This window comes from Anas platyrhynchos, chromosome 4 (genome assembly GCF_047663525.1).
Source record: "Anas platyrhynchos isolate ZD024472 breed Pekin duck chromosome 4, IASCAAS_PekinDuck_T2T, whole genome shotgun sequence".
Taxonomy (NCBI): domain Eukaryota; kingdom Metazoa; phylum Chordata; class Aves; order Anseriformes; family Anatidae; genus Anas; species Anas platyrhynchos.
The window spans coordinates 52,365,816-52,387,685 of NC_092590.1; the positions used below are offsets into that span (position 1 = coordinate 52,365,816).

The following is a 21,870-nucleotide window of genomic DNA, read 5'->3' on the forward strand; positions in this document are numbered from 1 at the left end:
AGAGCACAGACTGCACCTTCCTCCATCGGGGAGACTTCTCAGACTCAACGTGATGCAGAGGGAACCAGATCACATCTGCACCACTAAGAAGAAAGCACCTATAGTTAAGGTACCTGAAACAGGGGTGCTCTCCCTACAGCAAGTAGGGATGTAGCAGTATCTTTTTGAATATAGCCAAGTGTGACTTATGCCTTGCCATCAATTACAGGTAGACAAGGACTGCTGTAGAGTCAGCTAAAAGGATTCCATAAAGCCTTTTCTAACCAGTTGATACTCAGCTCCGATATATTCATCATGCAGCACGATGAGCAGCAATGACTTGAATCCAGGACACATTTAATCTCTTATAGTTCTTAAGGTTGCCTTTTAATCATTTTCACTTTACTATTATTGTAGAAACACATGATGGAGTTAAAACATTTCTATTACATATATGAGATCTGTCATTGTACTTCCCCCCCTCTTTCTAGCTTTTCTTGATAGCAGGTGTGCATCTAGATTGAAGACCAGATTTTGTGCAGTGCAGCAGCACAGATGCTGGTTTGTTTCTTTTTAATGTTGTTTCTTTTTAATCTTTTATATCACACAACAAAGGACAGAGGCCATAACCAACTGCAAACTGAAATGGTGACAGCAAAGACTAAAACTGCAGTTTTGAGGAAAACCATGGGTAGCTGGAAAAAAATGTACCGCAGCATAAAAGTAACCCCAGAAAGCTTGTGCCATACTGGACCTGAAATCAGTATCTCGAGTCTGGGTATGGAGGAGATAACACATTTCTGGAAACAAACTCATCCTTCTGTGTACTTTTCTTGGCTTTATTCCCTTCTGGTTACTTTCCTAACAAAGTTTGTTTATGTGTTTTAAGTTTACACTTTGGAAAAAAGCATGAAGCAATTAATCTAATAGGATTCAGTACTAAAATCCTGGGGACATAACTGTTAGCAAACTTTTCAAGTAGTGTGCAGATAAATTGCAGATTTTTTTTTATAGAACTCCTATTTTCTTTCACTTTCTGAACTGCATGAGATAATTTTCTATTTTTAAGGGACAGATCATGATATAACCAAACAAGCTGGGATTCATCCTCCCACATCAGCTGTAATAAGGCTCAATGGCAGAAGCAGTAATAAAACCTAAACCAAATTCCTTTATACAACTTCAAGTTCACCTTCACTTCTCAGGAGGAGGCCTAAAAAACACTGACTCATAGGCCACATACCACCTCTGCTTTCGTGTGCAATTTACCACTGAGAAGGAAATAACAAGCAAATAACAAGTGACCTCACCTGCTACCACATGAGACAAACTAGGGACCTGCATCTCTTGTTGCCTCCAAGCCCTAGAAGTGCTAAAAGCTGGAACTCCCAACATTTTTTCATCCTCTGGTCTTGTGCACGCTGCTCTTCTTAGGACTCTGCTTATTTCCAATTACTCCTGCTCAAGAGTTTAATTTAAAATGTATATTGAGGGTTAAATTAACTTTGTGCCTTAGAGTAAACACATTATCTACAGTAAAATCTGGAGATAAGTCATTGTTCTCAGCTTCTACACTTTAATCTGAAAGAGGATGAATTTTCAGTAATGAAGAGTTCAGTATTCATGCATTGAGTCAAAACCATAGAACTGAAATATCAAAGCATGTGAAGAAATCTCTGATCTTTACATCAAAGTCCACTGAACAGAAGAGACCCTCTTTGCAGCAGTGAATGTCAGTGAAGGTCGTGCAGCTTCCACCTTTACTTAGATAAACAAAAGCATTGATGTGTTGAAGAACCCAATGCCAGTTGCTTCTGAAGCCAAATGCTGAAAGTTTTAAGAAAATGTGTTCTGTACATATCTGATATCTCATGAATACAAAAAGAAACTCAGGTTTTGTAGGAAATGCCTGCTTGCATGGATCCAAACCAGAATGCGTGGGATGCACACTCATTGTTTCTTAGGCACAAGTGCATCCAGCTTAGATCCTCACCCTACAGCTATTTTGCTGTTTTTCACTCAATGAAGTCCCAGGATTAACCAGAATCTAGGTCTTCCAGCTGCAGAATCACAAACTCACCCACTGGTCTAACAAATATCTTCCTAAATTTTAAATAAAGGTTAAATGGCTTTACCAAGAGATACTAATGAGCTAAAATATGTGAAACTAAAGCTCCCCCAGAAAGAACGAAAACCCTTATTAAAATCTCTTTCCAAATCAGGCCTAACAAACTTTTAAACTAGCTTTTGAACTAGCTGCTCACATTCCAAGCAAATCCTCTAAATGCTTAAAAAAATGAAAAACAAAAAACACCAACAAAAAACAACCCTATTACTAAACCAGTACGGATGCTTATTTCCAGAAAAATACTTACCTTCCATATAATAACAGAACCTTCCATTGTCTCCTCTTCTGAGCAAGGTGCTCCACTTTTTCCTCTGTAGTCTTGTTGTTGTCCCCTCTTCTTCCTCCTGTTTAATAAAAGAACCTCCCCAGCCAAGATCATTTTAGACTCCCTTTAAAAGTTATGTACAACTCTTCTGCTGTGTATGAGGCTGCTCTCTAAGCACGTTGCATACTTCATCTTTATTTGCATTTCCTTTGACCACAGAGACTCAAAAGCAGTTGTAACAACTTCCTAAAAGGAACTGAAGTAGGAAATATGCTTTTCAGCTGCCTGCTAAAACACTAAATACAGGCAATACCCTCCCTACTCCTGCCTAACCAGGCTATCTCCAGTCTTGCTGAACAAACTTAACATTCCTGCAGATTTAGTCAACAAAAAGCCAAAGCAGCATTCTTAAATTTGCAAACGATAGCCAGAATAAACAAAAATGCACAATTAAATGCTACAGCTATGTAGTAGCTCTCATCCATCCTTATTCCCTCCCCAGCTTCTCTTACAATCCCTAACATACAAACCATACACACAGTTTATATAATGACAGAATCCGTCTTGATGCCAATCAGCCAGAAACAAGGCCAATTAATACTGATCTGTGATGGTATAAACCAAGCAGTTAGCTGTTGACTATTCTCCAGTAAACCTGTTTTTGCCCCATTAGCCTTTACTTTTCCAATGAAGAGAGAAATTCCAATATTACAACTGTGCTTAAAGGATAACATTTGCACAGATCAGCTCTCTTCAGTGAACTGCACAGCCTCAGGCACACAGCCCCACAGTTGTGGTCAGGACAAATGAGATGATTTAATCATTATTATCAATTTTTAACTCTATTTGTACACTGATCCTAAACCCTTTGGTTGCTTCACTGCTTTATCATGTAAGACACCAACAAGAACCTGCCTAAAATTTATTAGAACAAATTAGTGAAAAAGGACCAAGTCATTAGGATTCAATGGTACTCACCAAGAATAAGACATGCGAATAAAATTGTCACCAAATACACACTATGAAGTCAAAAAGTAATGACTCAAAAAACAAGTATCTGAAAGAGCAAGCACAAAGCCTAACTCAAGCCTTTAAGCCTTCAAATAGGTCCTCCAAGGGCCCTACAGCTACTTTACAAATAGAACCTTTAGAGTGCTCAAGTCCTTAATACAGAAAGGAGAGAAATAAATGACTAGTTTTCAGAAGTGAAAACATTTCAGAGCTGTTTCAGCATTGATGTTGAAAAAAAAAGTCAACACTAACAAACTGCAGAGACTCTAGATCTTGATTCTGTTGAGACCTTGTGGACAGAGCAGCAAATGGAATTTAATGCCAGTGTTTGCATGACTAGTTAGTCTGTGAAGGGAAACTCCAACCCTAAGCACCATAGGGTACTTCTACCTCCTTCAGAAAGATCTGGAAGTGTAGACAACTCACTGAAATCACCAACCCAAGCTATCAAACAAGATTAATAATTAAGGAAAACAGAACACATTTAGTAACTAATCTAGTGTACAAGTACAGAAGAGAATCAAGAGCTAGAAAATCCGTACAGGGCAGAATGGATACAGAGCATGAAACCATTCACAAAGACTGACTTGACTAAGATTTAGTCCTTAAGCATGACTGGAGAAGATAGAGGTCTATAAGATGCCTGACAGCTTGTAGGAAAATGGTCTTTCTCGGGACAGAAATTAAGACAATTGCCAGCTTAATATAGATTAAAAAAGCAAAGAATAACTAGAAATTTTAAGAGTAGCTAGAAATATACTTCCTGCTACAGTTTTAATTTTCATCTATTCAAGGATATTTAAGTTTATATTTAAGAAAGTTTAGCCCTTAATCTGCACTAATTCACTGACCTGCATGTCAATAGAAATGGCTTAAGATATTTCTGTCTTAAATTCTTCCTTGAACATTCTGCAGAAGCAGTGGCTAGTAACAGAATGCATAGAAATTGCTATTTTAAATTTCATGTTGAAGTCATAATTTTTGGCCTATGCAATACAAACTTTCAATTACTCAACAGTATTGATCCTGCTCTTCACAGATCTTCAGCCTAGTTGCTCTTTACAAGGAATGTTGCAGCAGACATTTTCTTTTGTGAATTTTAAATAGGCAGGTAATGGGATTCTTGAAGAGAACACTATTATATCTTTAGCAAGATTGATACAATCTATTGACTAGTTGAACAGGCAAATTACATACAGCCTAATGAAATAATTCAAAAGTTGGCCAATTCATCTGGATTTTGCATTTTCAATTTTAGAAAACCATGATCAGACATTCAGAAGATTAAGTAAGCCTTTTTAAATGAATTTGTAAGGTAAATCTTTAAACAGGAAACAGATGAGAGAACTTCAGAACACAAGCTTCTGGTACCATCTTTGTTTTATTTCAATTAATACACAGACAAATAAGTTACAAAACTTTAAGAAACTTCAGTTTCAACTAATAGCTAGATTGTTTGAACAACCACTGAAGATGTGTAGCTGTAGCCATTGCTTATCTCAGTTCCACTTTCAAGACAACACATCACAGAGGACAACTGGAGTCATCTTGGGTGAAGTCAGCAGTCATCCACTCAGCAAATCATAAACTGATGTTTAGTATCAGTTCTAATCCCTTGCACACACTGGCTCTCTATAAAAGAAATTTAATTTGCAATCACCATTGTACACAGAAAAGGACAGGTGTATATACTGACACATTTTAGGATTCAACTGTACAACAATGCTATGTGAAACTAACCTTTTAAGTCAAAGGCATTTCTCAACACATTTTGTCATTTGTACAGGACAGGATTTTACATGCCCATACAATTAGTACAGATCCCAGCCCATAGGACCAGCTTGATACGAAAAAATGGATCGTTTCCTCAGATGCTTGCCAATTTAGATTGGCCAGACTAAGTCAGTTTTAAAAATTCTGAATTTCCACACATTTTTCTAGTAGTCCAAGCTAGTTTTTTTTTTTTTAAACACTTCCAGGTAGGGAATAATGTAAGCTTCTGTAGGTATGGAATTCTTATAAGGTGTTTTTTTTTTTTACATTACATACCTGAAGAGCAATCAATTTAGAAGCAACTCTTGACTCAAGTTGTTTATCACACAAGCTCACGAAGTGCATTCTAGGTGGTCAAGCAGTACCATCACACTTGAAAACTCTGGAAATATATGATTAACATGGAACAGTTAGATAACAGTATCAGATGACTAACTGTCCTACAAGCTACTTTGAATGCACTAGAGTTGATTCAGTAACTTTCTGAAGTTCAGTGGTTTCACATGTTCCTCTCAACATGATCCAAAGAAGAGTTTCAGCCTCACCTCTGGGTTTGAGAGAGAGTTTTTATACCCCTCTGTGTTGGCCACTTAAGACACTGCCAGACTTAAGAGGGCAAAGCTAAAAAGGGGAGTAAATTGTAATACCATTTTTTTCTTATTAACCAAGATGACCTGAATGCACCATTTACTCAAAATAGATTATAACTTATTTGAAGCTTGTCAACCATCAAAAAGCATGATTTAAAGTGGTCAGTAACTATCTTTACATCAGAGTGCACTTACCTTCTTACCAGAAGGTATTATTCATTCTTAAGTAGTTCTGAGCACTGCCTCCAATTTGGGTGTGGTCATCCCTATCCAGACCATTTCAAACATGAAATTTCTAAGTGTCCCCTAAATAGCACAGAAAGAAATTATTCCTGTATAGTTTATACAACATGCCTAATTAGACCTTCTTAAAGCCATATTCCAGATCTCAAGAGTCACTTAATTGAGGTTTTTAATTAGTATCCAGCACAAAATGTAAATTGCTTAATCCACTGTTTTCTATTCAGATCATTTAAGCTAACAGAACTGTCTTTTTAAATCCACTGCTAAAAAGAAACAGTTTTTAAAACCTAAATTGCTTTTAGCCTTGACACTACCCTGCAGCTGTTGCTACATTTTAGACTGATCATTACCTGCTAATTTGTTGCTATTCTGTACTTACTTGCATATACTTTATAACAAGAGCTCACCCAGGATAACAAAAGCTACTGTTGCACCACAGTAGAAGAGAGGACCAAAAAACCTAAGCAAGTCCAGCTCTCCTTTTTTGAGAAGCCATTTTATTGAGTCAAGCTCATTTATAATACCTACTGAATCAACCAAACACTGTAGGTTATCAGAAAAATATCATTTTCGTGATGAAGGCTGTAAAACTACACTGCACTGAATGTGAGTAACACCCTTAAGAACTCAATTTAGACAGAGGGAACAAATGTATGCTAACACTGATTTTTGTTAAGTCCTGTGTGGACTCAGAGTTGATTTGACTTTGTAGGTCCCTTCCAAGTGGGTCCAATGGTTGCCCCTCCACCAGGGCATCTTCCTTACCTACAGGTATTTGAAGGGGCGACTCCAGACCCCAGCCCTGGGGGCCCATGGCGCTCAGCCTCCCACCCACACGGGGCACACTGCAGCCTTCAGGAGCTCCCCAAAGCCCCACCGACACCTCGGGACACTTTCTGCCGCCATCCTCCCCGCGGCTCGACACTATTAAGGGAAAAAAGAGAGAAAGAGGTGAGCGCGGTGGGGGTGAGGGAGGCGGTGGGGCGGAGGGGGGGCGGCTTGTGCCTCACGACAGGATGCAGGGCGGAGAGGGAGGCTCCGCGCTGGGTTTTTGTGAGGGAAAAGCGCTCTATCCCCCTGTGTTGACTCCCCGGAGCACCGCCAGGCTCCGAGAGGGCATATGTGAAGGGAAATAGATATGAAGTGAAGATATAAGCGAAGGGAAGACGCGAGGCGGCCCCACCCCAGCCCCCCCCCCAAGATGGCGGCGGGCGGGCACCCACGTTACCACGTCGGCGTCTGGCGGGCAAAGAGGGCAGGTAGCCCTTCCCCGCCCCTTAAATACCACCCGCCGCTCCCGCGAGACCCCTGTGCTGCTGCCTATTGGTCGAGCCGGCACACGTGACTCGCACGCCCCTCAATAAAAGGCGGCGGGGCGGTGGTGGCCGTTGGCTGGCCCCTCGGGGCGGCCGTCGGAGGGGTGGGTGCTGCTGGTTCCTCTCGGATCCCCCTGGGATAAATGGTGCTGGGCTGCTTCCCTCACCGCGCTGCTGCTGTTAGGTAAGCGGCGGGCCCGCGGCCTGGGACGCCAGTGTTTAGCTCAGTCCAAATTAAAGATCTGCAGGTCTCTAGTATGCCTAAACTAAAAGCATCTTTGGTGTGAGGTGGCGGCTGCAGAGCGGTTTTGAGCAGCTCACTGCAGCTGATCCGTGTGTAACCCCACAAACCCTGCCTGAGGAGGCTTAGGATTTGTCTGCAAGGATAGCGAGCTAAGCCTCAAGCCTGCACTAATACCCTCACTGGTGTCACAGCACGTCACTGATGCCCTCCCTGGCACATGCAGGTCCCTAGAGCATGGCCAGAGGTCACCTAGTGCTGAGGTGGCCCTGGCTGCTGCCCTGTGAGGTAGCACACACTGTGTCCTGGCTGGATGCAGGCTGCCCCTGTGCCACCTCAGCCAAGGGGCATGGCTGACTGGCACTGCTAGGAGGCTTTATGGTGAGTACAAGCAGGCTATCATGAGCCGTGTGTCAGTAATTCCTAGCAGAGGTAGGAGATGGAGCCTTGGCATCTTGGTTCCTGCAGAGTTCTGGACTCAGCAGGAGTCCCAGCTTGGCACACAGTGGGTATGCTGCTGGTATTTCTTACCTTCCTGCCTCAGTGAGAAATGGCACCTCCTGGCTCCTGCTGCGTTGCCACCTGAACAGCACCTACCTGTCAGAGCGTGGGAGGAAAGCTACAGTTTGGCCACTATCTCTGAGAGTTTTCTAATCCCTACATTTAAATTACAATCAGCAAATCTAAGCTAGTTGGTTTGATTCAGCCTGCAACAGACCACAAGCAGTCACATAGTTGCAACTGAGGGATAGTTCTAGATATTTTCTTGTCACTTCTGGTTACTTTTAAAGCAACTATCCACATGTAGACAGAAAAACACTGTTGCAGATGTTTGTGCCAATACCTATATTGTGAGTACCTCAGGGTTCAAAAGAAGTCTTCATGGCTATAGGTAAGACATTCATTCCCTGGATATGAGCATTTGGAGTCACCTTGCTTCAGGTTATTTCATGCAGAGTTCTCTGCAATGACTTTCTACAGAGACATAAATCAGATCAGTCCTTCATTGTAACGTAGTCAATAGGATGAAGTAGCATCCAGCCTTTACATTTTTGTCATCTGTGCCAGTTATCATGAAAGCTTGACCAGCGAATGCAGAAGTATTTGGGGGGACGGGACAGTTAAGGACATTTGTTACAAGAACAGTACTTAAGATTCAAGTTCCTACATGCTACATTTGTCCCACTCAGGTCACCTCTTGATGAAGTTGGGCCATTGCTTGTTGCAAGTGTGAGGGGTTAGCACATTCTGCGTGTGCCCAGGAAGAACTATCAAGCGCCTGGTCAACCATGTCAGCAGACTTCAGTCTGACTACAAAATGTAGGCAGTCATCAAGAAGAGTGTTTGGAGGCTTGCATTTTGGACTCTGATAAGTGACAGCTGTGGGCCTGTGTTATCTTGTGGATTTAAAGCTGATTTTTTTTAAAGTTTGGTGATCTAAATCCAGCTGCTCAGGTCTTGAAGGTTGCTGCTCTAATCCTCAAAGTCTCTTCATGAGATGCATGAATTTAGTCTCAAGGTTATTGATACTTTGATATTTGATACTTTTCTAAGCTATCAGATTTTCATTTGTTCAAAAACCTCACACTGAGTTCATTAAAACACAAAATTATCACAAATATTTCATTTCAATTTCACTGTTCTTCACACTGATATGAAGGAAAATCTTGGATGTGACCATCAGTCTTTGCTGACGATATCAGTAGCCATCCACATTAAATAGTTGGTAGATTTGGGACCTGACCAAACAGCTTTTTAAAACTTTGTTGTTTTTTTTTTTTTAACAAATGTGTTGGACAATTTACTTTGTGTATGTATTGCACTGTGTCCAGTGCAATAAAACTGTGCCTTAAAAACAAAAATGGGAGCTGTGGGATGCTAACTTAATAGAAGTGTAATTTGATTAATTTATGCCACAATTTACATAAAATGAAAGGGCTATTTTAAATTCATACTCAAAATAGACTAAGTGCCACTTTCAGCCTGTGTACTGTCAAAATATCCTTTGTGGTTTGTTCTCAGTGTGTATGTTAGTTAAAATTAGAACCTGTAGAATAGAACAAAAATAATAAATAAAGTCTTTAGAGAAGAGGAGGGCAAACCAGACTTGTTATTTCCTTTCCAGAGGCAGAAATAATACATTTCTGTTATTTTTCCTCAGTGAGTCTTTTCTTGTTTGGTAAATTACCTCCATGGCTAGAAGATTTGGTCATCTCTTTCTAGGCAATACTTAAGGGCTAAGAATCAAACAGTGTTTTTCCAACTGAAAGCCCATTTTGCATAGCCAAGGAAAATGCCAGTAAAGTTTGCTGGTGAACTTGCTGAAGTACCCTATAAAGAGGCCATTCTACAAGCACCTATACCGTATGGAAACACATGGGAATATTTTAAATTGAGTAGTGTGTCAGGGAAGATGAATACTTGGTAAATCAATAAACAAATAGCCTAATATATAGACATTCTCTTGTTGTTGTTGTTCAAAGCTCCTAATACATTTTTTTTTTTTGAAATGCCATTTAGCAGAAGAAAAAAAAAAAAAAAAAACAAGAGGAAGATATTATGAGATAATCACACCTCTAGGCCATTATTGAGCAACAAACTGACTGTAAAGGCCTCAGCTGCCTGCTTGTAAATTAAGTTGTTTAATGGTTATGACTGTAGAACTGTGAACTATTAGCTCCTTTTGTTTACTCAGTAGGCTTCTGGTGTATTTGCATCTCTTTTGCTGTTTTTGGACCTCTGAATCTGATATTTAATGGCAAAAAAAAAAAAAAGTCAGATACTGTAAAAGTGTGTTTTCTTCTGTAAAACCTTTTTTTGAGAAAAGGGAAGGGAGAGTACTCCCTTTCTGCCAGCTGGTATAATGTTTATATTAGCAAAGGTAGGCTAGATTCATAGATGAATTTAATGTAAACTTCCATCTTCTATGCTTTATATTCAGTAGGTAACAATATGACTTGCTGAGATTCTGTAGATAATGATTACAGTGTTTAAAATTAAAAACAAAAACTCATAATTTGAAGAAATTGGTAGAAGCAGCTGTAAAGCTGATAGTGTCTTGAAGAAGAAAGTTGTTCCTTTATTAGACTAAGGGCCACTCCAGCCCCCCTGCCCCCATACACACATTTTCCTTGCACAGCCATGATTTTTTTTTTTTTTTTTGTGGGACTACAACCTGCTCTTATCATTAGAACTTCAGAAGTAGAGTGGCTTCTGTTGACCTGCTGTGAAGCAGGCACCATAGCCTCAGTCCACAGGCTGCAAGCTGGCATTTGGCACTGTACTGAGGTTCCCAATCTGTTCTGCAACGGGGGCCAAGCTGCATGGAAAATTTCTGTTTGTAACATTAGGAAGGGATTGTCATGAGATTTACTACTGCCTTTTTTTTTTTTCTTTTTCTATAGGAAAGCACAATTGTTTAACTTTTTAAATGGCCCCAACTCATATGAATTCCTATTAGTTTGATAGTCCCAAGAGCTGTTCTTTCCCACTGAAGTTAATGCTGAGCTATACTAAAAGCTGATGGTGTTATCTAGCTCAAATAAGGTCAAAATGATTTTGCCTAATATTTATACAATGTATACTGTCTTGCCTTGCAGAAAAATATGAGAAACACAGACATTTTTTGTATTTTCAAGAATAAAAATTCTATACTATAAGCACAAGTGGCACTGAAGTTTCTTTTTCTCAACTGACATCAACGTAAAAATTATGGTCTCAGTATTCTGAAGGGTTTGTAATGTATCTGTCCTCATTTGTTCACACTCGGACAACTCACTGAATTTTTTTGTTGCCTATTTTCTTTGTAAATTAAGATAATATTAACTTGGCACCTAGTAATTTGACAAGTCTGAGTGAATGTCTGCATAGTCTGAGACCTTCAGATGGAAAGTGTTAGCAAAGTCCAAGCCTCGGCTAGCCAAAGAGGATATTTACAGTAGGTACTGATATTATGTAGTAAAATAAGTTCACAGAATCACAGCTGAAGTGTATAACCAATTGAGGCAAAGACTGATCCAGAAGTAAATGCAGAAGGCATTTTTTGACCTTTCAACAGAAATTATATAAGCGCTCTCAGGTTATAAATAGCCCTTTGTTTTCCCTCTTTGTTTAACACTCCGAAGAAACACAGGGTTAGTTGTTTGTTATGAAGAGAGAGGGCAATGCTGTAGAGTGGAAACAATTGTTCACTGTTCTTTATTTATACAGTTCCTATAGTGTTTGCAGCTAGCATTTGCTGCTTTACTTAGCACTTTATTTTCAAAAAGCTACGGAAATAAACTTTCTAGTCCTGGAAGTGACAACAGCAGCAGAATACCAAAGCGCTCACCCCAATTTCAAGTGAGAAAGTTTCTTCTTTCCTGGCTGGATCTGTGGCTGAAGAGCAAAAAATTGGTGCTAAATGATCATTAAACTGGCACATTTCCTACTTTTATTATGAATCCTCTAATATGGGGTGAAATTATGATGTTCTAGCATGATGAATTGGAAAGTGTAGCCAAGCACAAGTGTGCTGTGCTGTTAGGAGCTGAGGTGCTTACACAAAAGTTAGCAGCTCTCTCTGTGAAGGATTTCCTCAGTACAGGCAGGAACACTGTGCGGGCTTTAAGCTTCTGCTGGAAACAGCGATGTTCTGAAGGAAAAGGGGAATTCTAGGAGGCAGTGTCCTAGGTGAGTGCCATACGTCTCCAAATTTGCTGTGTGGCCACAAGTTAGATAACTAACATGCTCTTACCTCTTGTCATGAGTGTAGGTTTGATGCTATCATACTTCTTAATGCACTCAGACCTTGGAGAACAGCATGGGCTCAAAATTATTGGAGTGGAGAGGATCTGAGACATGAACAGCGCTGTATAAATGCCTTGCAGTGTAACCTTGTGAGCAAGCAGTTCAGCAGTGACACACCTCACGGTATGGCCATGGTATATGTACAACTTCTGTGCCGGTGCCCGCCGGCTGCGGGAAGGCACCAAGTTTTGGAGCCTGCAGGTCCCGGGGCTGTCACTTCCCCGGCCGTGCCCCGACTCTGCCTTCACTCCCCCACGCTGCTGCCTGCCGCTGAGCCTTCCCCTCCCCTCCCAGCAGACGATGGAGCGCCGGGCGAGGAGGAGGAGGAGGAGGAGGAGGAAGGGCGAGCTCGGCGCAGAGGCGCGGCAGAGGCGGGAGGAGCGGGGATGCGGCTGCCGGCGCCGCGCTGCTGAAGCCGCCGGCCCGGGGAGGCAGGCAGGGGGCAGGCAGGGGACAGGCAGGTCCTTCCCCCCCCCGGGGGCACTCGGGGTGCCCGGGCCGGCCCATCCCCTCCCCTTTCTTTCTGCCGGAGCCCAAGCTCTGCTGCCGCTGCCGCCGCCCCCTCTGCCTCCGTGCGCTGCTGGCACCATGAGCGGGGCCGTTTTCACCTCGTAAAGATGGCGCTGCGGGATCGCTGCAACCTTTAGCCCGATGACTGTCAGAAACATCGCCTCCATCTGTAATATGGTGAGTGCGGCGGGCGGGGGGCAGGCCCCGCTGGGGCCGGACCGGGGGGTGTCCCCCCCGCAACCCGAAGGAGGGAGGCGACGGGGGAGGGGGGGGCGGGCAGGACCTGCCCCGGGACATGCCCGGGGTGCGGGGGCCGCCCGAGAGCCGCCGTGTCCCGGGAGGCCCGGGGGTGCCCCCCCGGACACGCTTTGGAGGGGGAGCCGCAGCCTGCCCTCCCCCTTTCGGCCCTAATAACGCTGCTTTGGAGCCCCTTGTTCGGCTCCCAGCCCACCACAACTCACTCAGCCCTTTTGATCCCCTCAGCCAGGCGCCCCGTGGTCTCCTGCGGGCAGGAGGAGGCAGAAAATGAGGATGGTTTGGTGCCCCATAGCAGGCTGTGGGGTCGGGATGCATCAAGGAAGCCTTTCGAGCTGACATCAGGGCTCTTCTGGTGCTGCAGGAAGCACTTAGCTTTCTCCAAATCAGCCTAGGTAATCAGGAGGGAACACGGAAACATCCCTAATCTGGTTTGTTTTGCTCAGACTTCATCACTTTCACCCCCAGGAAGAGCTGACAGGACAACTTCTTCACTGAGCTTCCCTCCGATTTCAGTCCCTGCTTTAAAAACTTGGAGCATCTGATTGGTTTTAGATTTTTTAAAACTTTTTGGCGGGGGGACAGCGTAAAGTTTGTCAGTCAACATCTACCAGCACTGTGAGACTGTCGTAAACTTCCCAAAGACATGGGTGAGCACTACGCACACCAACACAAGCAGAAGAGAAGCCGATTTCTGCACACCTTGTTGTTTTAGTCTATATTTTTCCCCCTTATTTCCAGGTTCTTCAAGAGCAGCTCCACACAGTTGCCAGCTTCCCTCCATGTGGTGCCCCAGCACACCCTGTGCTGGCGATGCCACACGTGGCATTCGCCTGCCCTGGAGAACGGAGCTTACCTCTAGGGTAAGGCGACAGGCACAGCCCCAGAGGGGTCAGCAGCAGTGGTCTGGGGGAGGGAGTGCAGATCATGAGCCCACTCCCTTTCCATATCAATGTCAAATTTTCATTCTTAACAACCTCCAGTCCTGTGGGCCAGCGATACTGCAAAGAAAGGTTTAAGAAATTGCAGTACCGAGGAGACAACCTGAGCTTGCTCACCTTCCTCCCAGGGCAGGCTCCAGTTTTATGGCTGATGAACGGTGGCTGGGACGCCCTGCAGACCATGTGGAAGAGCACCGCATGAAGGGCAGCTGGAGACTGTTAGGTGGTCGTAAGCCTTTAGCATTGGCATAAAGTACCAGGAACTCCGTGCTTTCCCTCTCAGGCTTCAGGCATGCCCTTGGATACAGTTAGCTTCTCCCAGAGCCTGAGTGGACAGAGTGAAACTGATGGGGTTGTTCTAGTGGCGTGCTGTTCAGCCCTCACTGCCACCATATCCCGCAACAGAGACATCTGAGAAATGGGGAGACCAAAGGGAAGAGTTAGAGTCTCAGGCAAAAAATGCACAGAAGGGCTCATAGTTCAAGACAATTCTGGCTCGTGGCACTGGTACTGTGACAGAGAGTGAATTTGGTTCAACAACAATGATGCTCTAAAGTTGCATGCTCCTTGGGTTCTGTGCACTTAGTTTTCAGAGATGTTGTGTTATGCTGGTCACATTTAGTCTTTTCTGCATAATCCATAGGATTATGAAGTCCTTTTAGGAAAAAAAAAAAAAAAAAAAAAAAAAAAGATGAGATATTTAGCAAGTTACAGGAATTTGGGCCTTGAAGATTAAACTGTTGGAAGTTTTGGCAACACTGCATTATGGGTCCTCTGAAGATGAGCCCACTTAGATGCAGTGGTGGACTTGAATCCAAAGGACTATAGGAGGAGCTGTGATGACCCTGCATAAGAATGGGATTTTGGAAGGTTAGAGTTTTATAAGCAAACCTTTTGTTTGTATAAAACCATATATTTGCAGTGCTAGTTTGATTTAAGGCATCTGTTGAAGTTTACCAGTCAGAAATGTTAATTTCCAGATCCCGTTCCTGTAGTATGACATGGTGCTTGAAAAACTGATCCGTGGCCTAAGAAATAGGCAGCATGTTAGGACGTATTTATTATTTAACTGACTGCCTGAAGTCAAGAATTTGTTCTGCTGGGGTGGAGGTGGGATGAAGGCTTGCCTGCCTGAAGGAACTGGTGGCACTCATGTGGGCTCGGTGGCCACCCTCACTGAAAATGGAGATCTAGCTCCCGAGATGCTGCCCTTGCCTTGCAGACACTGGGAGCGTTCATCCACTGGGCCTGTCCACTGGGCTGGCCACAGCAGGAGGCTTGCAGCAGGCAGTCAGCAGCTTTTAGGTAGGACAGGTGCAGCAGATGTGAAGAAGCATAAGATACATTGAAGAAACCCTGTTAGAAGGAATATCAGCATGCAGTGCCATGTAGCCCTTGTAGGCTCCAGGCATAAACTAGGGATGTGTTTTTAGCCCCTATTACGCTGTAATCCTCTTTGGCATTGTTTTTGTGAGATAACCCAGAAAACTCAAGTACAGAATGCTGGTTCAGAACTAGAGAGGCGTGCTGTCATTTTAAGATTGCTGCTTACCAAAATCCCCTGCAGTATGCTTCTCTGTTTATAAGCTTTTGATACAGCCTCGAGTTCTGAGTTAAGCTCGTGTGGCAGCTGTGGCCTGTGGAACATTGCTGTTACAGGCAGTGAACAACATCTAACCATTTCATAAAGTACTGACATTTTTACAGAGATGGCTAACAAGCCCCGTGGACCATGTTTCTCCTAAATGCCTTTTAGTGTTCTGCTGAAAATAGATATTAATTTTCCCTTTCGTAATTTTGTAATAGTACTTCAAATAATCTTATCTGCCTTTCAGAGTGCTCTATCAATTTGATGAATAGCACATTTTAAACACACTCAGATCTCTGCTGCTTCATAATATTTGAGATGCCTCACAGTTGCTCCTGTTTTAAAGGCATCCTTTGACAAAAAATACTGTAGTTTCTCTCATCACTTTTCTTCTTTATTAATGGGGCTTCCATGTCGCAAGCTCTTCTCATAGTCTTTATGAGTTTCATAACAATTGGTGATTTTCTTCAGGTTCTAGCACCAGGATTACGTGAATACCTGCAACTTTCAGCCTCTGATTTTAAAAACAACAACAACAAAAAAGTTTCTAACTATCCTACAAATGAGTTGTAGAGAAAACCATAAAAACACCAGTCTTTACACTCAGGAAGCAAACAGAAATAACTCTGCTTGTTGTTGTTTGTTTGTTTTAATATCATGCTTTTAGAAATTCATTGCAGGATATGTTTGAATATGGGGCATTGGCAGAATGAGGTATCAAACTGCTAACATGGATCTGGAAAATGCTTTAGACCAAAAAATAAGACAATACTCTAAAATAGATTCTGCTTCATACAATAATAGTGTTCTTGGATTACAGAATTGATCACTTTTAACTGGATTTATTCATTTGGACAACTCGTGGTGTATATTTCTTCATGACTTTTAAAGCTGCTTCTCACTGAGATTAAGGCAGAATAATAACTGTCAAGATGGTAAAACAACTATTTGAAGATTTATTTAGATTGATAAAGGAAAATATTTTTTACATCTGAAAATATTAGTTACAGGCAGTTCAAGCAATACTATTTTAGAAATAATCTCAAGAGAGCACAATTTCAGTACGACATACAGAAAATATAGAAATGAAAGCAAAGGATGCAAAGGCAGCCATTACTGGATAGTGTATGCTGGGGTTATTTGACTGTTAATGACCTAATAATAAATTCAACCAAACTGTCATGGGACAATAAATAAAGTTCCTGACTGTCCTTTGAAATTCCATTTGGTATACCCGTGTTATTTCTGGCCTACGTCTGTCTAATCTGAAGACTTCCAGCGATGGTGACTACATCACCTCTCTGGGCAGTCTATCCCAACGCTTCAATGCCCTTATGGGTAAAGTGTTCCCCAGTGTCTTACTTGAATTTACATTACCATGATAGGAGCTTCCTACTTCTCATCTTGTCCACCCTTGAGGTCAAGAACAGACTAATGCATTTCTCTAACAAATTTTATGTACTTGAAAACGTACTCATGCCCTGCCTCAATCTTTTTTGTCTTGTGCAACACAACCCTGTTCAACCTTTTATACAGGTTCAGTTTTCTCTAGGGTTAAGTTCTCCATTTTTACTGCCCTTTTTTGGACTCTCTCCAATTATCTTTGTCTTTGTTGAAGCCTGGCATCAAATCTAGACCCGAGGTGCTGTCTGAAGTCTTACCAGTGACAAGTTAAACAGGAAAGTTACTTCAAGTACTTTGAAGGCTCCTTTCTGTAACAATTTCATTGTTATGTCTACATATTTATTTTTATTTTTAAATAGCACAATGTGGTTGATGCTTTTCATTTACATGATAGTCTCCAGACACTGCTGTTTGTTTGTTTGCTTGTTTTCAAAAACTACTAGTTTAGCTGTCTCCCATTCTGTTCAGGTGATTCATCTCTTATGTGCAGAATCGGATACTTGTCTTAGCTGAATTTCAACCATTTCCAGAGCATTTCTCTAATGTACGAAAAATCATTTTGAATTCTAAGCCTGCCATCCAACATACCTGCAACCCTCATAATTCATGTTATATTGAGATTTAATGAAGATACTCTGTCTTTTGTCCTCCAGGTTATCAAAGAGACTGGTGCAGTTGTGATGAAGTCTAGAAGGTGCCTTGCCCTTAAAATGCTCTGAGGCACCGCATGTCATCTGGGTGGCCCAGCCAAAAGTGCTGGTGAAGAAATTATAGGCTGTAGGAAAACCTCAGGCTCTTTTTCACTTGTGAGGCCATGTTGAGGTTTTGTGTTCTTCAGAAGAAGGAAAATGGAGAAAAAAAAAAAAAAAAAGTTATTGCTACTCATTCCAGGAAAAGCCTGAATGCCCCCAATCCAAGAACAAACTGGATATGGAGACAGACTCATGAGAGCATACTGAGTTGCAGTTTGGTAAATGTTGCCTAATTATGGAAACTTTAAAGGTCAATATTTAAAAAAAAAATCACTTATGGATTTAAATATTGAAGTTAGAGCATTTCACTAGAAGCTCATATCCAATACTTGCTCTTTAAGGTATATAAGACTGAGTGCCTTAAAATCATTTAAATGTTAAATCACAAAATGTTTAAGTGATTTAGGATTTGGGGCCTCATTTTTTTTCTGTTTCTTGGTAACAACACAGTGAAAGAGCTGAAGTTATTTATGGTAGATGCAATATAAGCATCTGTGATTAGAGGATAGTTCAGTTTATCCAGCAAAAAATGAATTTGATGCCTCCTTTTATGCTCTTATTATTTGTCTTAAAGAACAGAATACTCTAAGAAAAAATGCATAAAGGCAATTTATTTAGGTATATTGTTTTAAAACATGTTTCTTTCAAAAATATGGTCATACAATGTTTTTTACGTCAGTCAATATCCTTTTACTATTTACTATGGTCCCCTCTCTTTTTCATAGAACCCTCTCTTTCCACTTTTATCTCTTGGCAACAACAACTCAAAATAGCTGTGCTGGTGGAATAATTAAACATTTCTTTAGGGGAAAAAAGCAGCAAATCTGGTTCAATTAAACTATTTGGTGCTACTTAAACTTAAAAAAAATACAAAAAAAAGTACAAAAAAAATTTGGGTTTGGCATTTAATATCAATGAATATAGAAGTAGATGGGTTTTTCCAATTACTCACATATATACTGCCTGGTGTAGTCTCTCATACTCTTACTCTTTTTGTGTTGCTTCTGGGAGACCAGTTTGGATTTTCTTTACTGTTGCTTCTTCTTTCCAGTTACCCATCCTTGCCATGTGTTGGTCGGGAGGCCTTACACATCTTTCTTTCCCTTCCTTTTCCCTTCCCTCCCATATGCTGTGCCTTCCAAAATGCTGAAACTCAGGCTGCCTGGCCCTGAAGCCATTTCTATTTTTATTCTCTTTTCTACCAGTCCCAACATCACCCCTAATTTGTTTTAAGGCTGTAGCTTTTCCCTTTAAGAGACAACTCTGCTTCTAGCACTTTGCTCAAATACCAAGAAAAAGAACATCTACTTCACAGCTGTGTATGATCTGAAGCTCCTTTTTGCCATCTTCTTCCATTGACCTCTTGTTCTTTATATATTTGTTAAATCGCTGTTTTCATAGTTCAACATCTATGTGTTTTTCTTATATTTTTTAAGATTTTCTTGTGAACAAGATATTTCCCGTTCTTTCTTATTTGAATTTTCTTGTTTGACGGTCACGTATGTTTCTGTTTATTGGGTGAATACATATTAAATAGCTTTTCTACAGATGACGAACGAAACCTCCTAATTTCTTTGTAGCATTCCTGTACCTTTAATTAAGCACATACAGCATTTCTAGAAAGTTAGTGCTGTATTTAGAGCTCTATCACCATACGAAGTCAAGTCTGATTTGCTGTCTTCTGGTAAGAAGTAGCTTTCATTTTGGCCCTATCCCATTTCTCATCCTCCATAGAATAATTGTATTTAGCTTATTTTGCTACACGTGATTTAATGATTTAAGCTGATGTGTTTTTTTGTTTGTTTGTTTTTCCCTCCTGCACTATTATTTTGTATACATGCTGACATGCAAAGGAATGGGAGGTGTTTTTTTTTTTTTACTTAATCTGCTTCATGTGATACAAAGCACAAGTTAAACTCTTAGCAACATTATCAGAAATTTCAGTTGAAATGAAAACTACTAGACTTATCCCTAGGAAAGCCTACAGCAAAACAGCAAGAAGGAGAATAAGTAGGTCATATGGCCAGAACGTTTTTGGAATGATGCTATGGTAGAAATCTTGGTTTAACCCAGACTGACCCATGCTTGGTTTTGTCTCCAGCTGCGCATCTTCGCCATTGCATAAGGTCTAAATGCTGGTTGCTGAATTATGTGACAAAGCTGCAGAGAAATGAAGGATCACTAACACCACAGAATGTGTAGTAGGAGTTTCTATGCTGACCTACTTCTCATTCTCATAAGTTCTGGCTACTGCAGTCACTTTCTTGCATTCCCTTCATTCATGTATTATTTAAGAAGCAGTTATACCTCTCTGTTATCTCTATACCAAGATATGAATTTATGTAACAGTTGCAGATCTTGGTTCATTGGCATATTTATGTGGGCTCTCTCTGTGGCTGCACTGCCACTCTTGCAATTTTTATGAAACTACTGTGGATTCAGCAGTGGGAGGATATTTCTCCTACCTGAAGCACAGAATTTTTTATTAAACCATAGAGAATGGATTGCATTAAAAAAATGTTTGAGCAGGTTTTCACTAGCCAAAGTGACTAAAATGACTTGCTGGGACTGGGAACAAGGACAGTTGTGCTCAAAAGCCACGTTAAATAGTTATGGTTGATTATTGCTCTAGACCGACCAAAACAGTCTAAAATGTTTTTTATATTTCATGCAGTGAGTTTAAACTGACTCCTGTATCACATTTAACACATCTCTAATAAAATTTTTTGAAGTTTAAACCTGGCTTGGGTGCATAGTTTCTGGTATACTTTAGTTGGAAAATTTCCAGCCATTCCTTATGCTATCATGTCAACTGCTTTTTGAGGAGCCTTCATACACAAAATGTAATATATAGAAATTAATGTTGAGTGGCAAGGTTTGAGTTTATTAAAAAATTTCTAGTTTTATTTTTCTCCATGCAATAAATATATCCTGCTTTGAAGTATGAGGTCTCTGTGCTTGTTAACTCTTTCCCTGATCTTCTTTTTCTGTAAATTTTATCTTTTTGGACACCTTAGAATAAACCAGACTGAAATTGCCCTTGATATAAGAAGGCATGACTCCTGGTGAAGTCAGTGGGATTTCTATCAGCTTACTCAAAGACTGAATTTAGCCTCCCTGTTTCGCAGGGAGAAACAGAACAGTGCTTCATTGTATATTTGCAAGACCCAAGGCTTGGTTTTGCAGAGCAAGCTCTATGATATACGCTGTTAGACAGCACGTGTTGTTTCAACACTATGTACTTGGGAACTTTCTTTGCAATCTATAGATTTTGTATGAAGATCAGTTAGTGCACCTCACGGACTTGTTTAGTTTGCAGTGATAATTTTGTTTGGTAAATCCTGATTCTTGATGTTCCTCACAATATGTTCAAGATGATTTAAATGCTAGAAAAGATTTGTCAAAACCAGCTGGTGTCCTCTGAAGTAAGAAACCCGGCCCTGGAGAAAAGTAAATGGGTAACGTAGGAGCAACTGGTTAGCAGAGCAGTTGCATTCTGCTTGTCTACCAGCATACACTAACCTGCAATTTATAAAAGAGTAGGCGGTTACTTTTAAGAGGCAATTATTTCCCACAATTTCTAGAAGGGGATTTTTTTTTTCAGCATGGAAAAATCTTCCTGCAAAACTGAAAAAAACCATCCATTATATTCTTATTTTAAGACAGTTAATTTGAATGCTAAATATGTCATTGAAGAAAGCCTTTCTTTTGATTTGAATGCCCTACAATGAGTATTAATATGAAGATGGTTTTCTTCAGAAGTTGCATTAATATACTGTATTCAGATTTTTCTTGTATCAGATAAGGTTTTGAGGGTATCAGCAGCTGTTTGCTTCACTGTTAGTATCAGATAGGCAAATGTCTATCGGTTTCCTCCCTCTCAGGAAGTCAGATGCCTTGCTGAATCTGTGCATCTTTGGCAAGGCTGTCTCTCCGTGCAAAAAAAGAATGATCTTCATGCAGACCTTACATAATTATCATGCTGTCATCTCAGCTGAAAGTAGCCAACAGTTGCTTTGTGTGGATTCTTCCTTTTTCTGAGTTTCTCACTGAGGCTTAGTGGAGCCCAGTGAGGACATACGGCTT

The 21,870-nt window shown here is 41.1% G+C and overlaps 1 protein-coding gene, 2 long non-coding RNA genes and 1 other non-coding gene across 7 annotated transcripts in view; 2 read left to right on the forward strand and 2 right to left on the reverse strand.

Moving 5' to 3' along the window:
• Positions 1 to 4,745: 4,745 nt before the first annotated feature.
• LOC101805374 (uncharacterized) lies at positions 4,746 to 7,272 on the reverse strand. Of its 2 annotated transcripts, none has more exons than XR_003497177.3 (5): positions 7,218 to 7,272; positions 6,755 to 6,913; positions 5,942 to 6,052; positions 5,433 to 5,538; positions 4,746 to 5,015 (listed from the first exon to the last, which is right to left on the reverse strand). It is a non-coding gene; the product is annotated as an uncharacterized lncRNA (long non-coding RNA). The 2 variants fall into 2 exon arrangements; XR_003497178.3 differs by having other exon boundaries at positions 7,213 to 7,259.
• Positions 5,658 to 5,775, reverse strand: LOC113841170 (small nucleolar RNA SNORA26). The gene has a single exon (XR_003493805.2). It is a non-coding gene; the product is annotated as a small nucleolar RNA SNORA26 (small nucleolar RNA).
• Positions 6,910 to 10,093, forward strand: LOC113843606 (uncharacterized). The gene is made up of 2 exons (XR_003497179.3): positions 6,910 to 7,489; positions 8,737 to 10,093. It is a non-coding gene; the product is annotated as an uncharacterized lncRNA (long non-coding RNA).
• Positions 10,094 to 12,666: 2,573 nt separating this feature from the next.
• USP46 (ubiquitin specific peptidase 46) overlaps positions 12,667 to 21,870 on the forward strand; it is a 29,881-nt gene continuing 20,677 nt past the window's right edge. Inside the window, exons 1-2 of one of the 3 annotated variants that reach the window (XM_072037626.1) lie at positions 12,667 to 13,021; positions 13,841 to 13,962. In XM_072037626.1, coding sequence (XP_071893727.1) covers positions 13,882 to 13,962 — 81 coding nt within the window. In that variant the 5' untranslated portion in view covers positions 12,667 to 13,021; positions 13,841 to 13,881. The remainder of the gene's footprint in view (positions 13,022 to 13,840; positions 13,963 to 21,870) is intronic. The other 2 variants (XM_038179014.2, XM_027457093.3) reach the window with 2 other exon arrangements.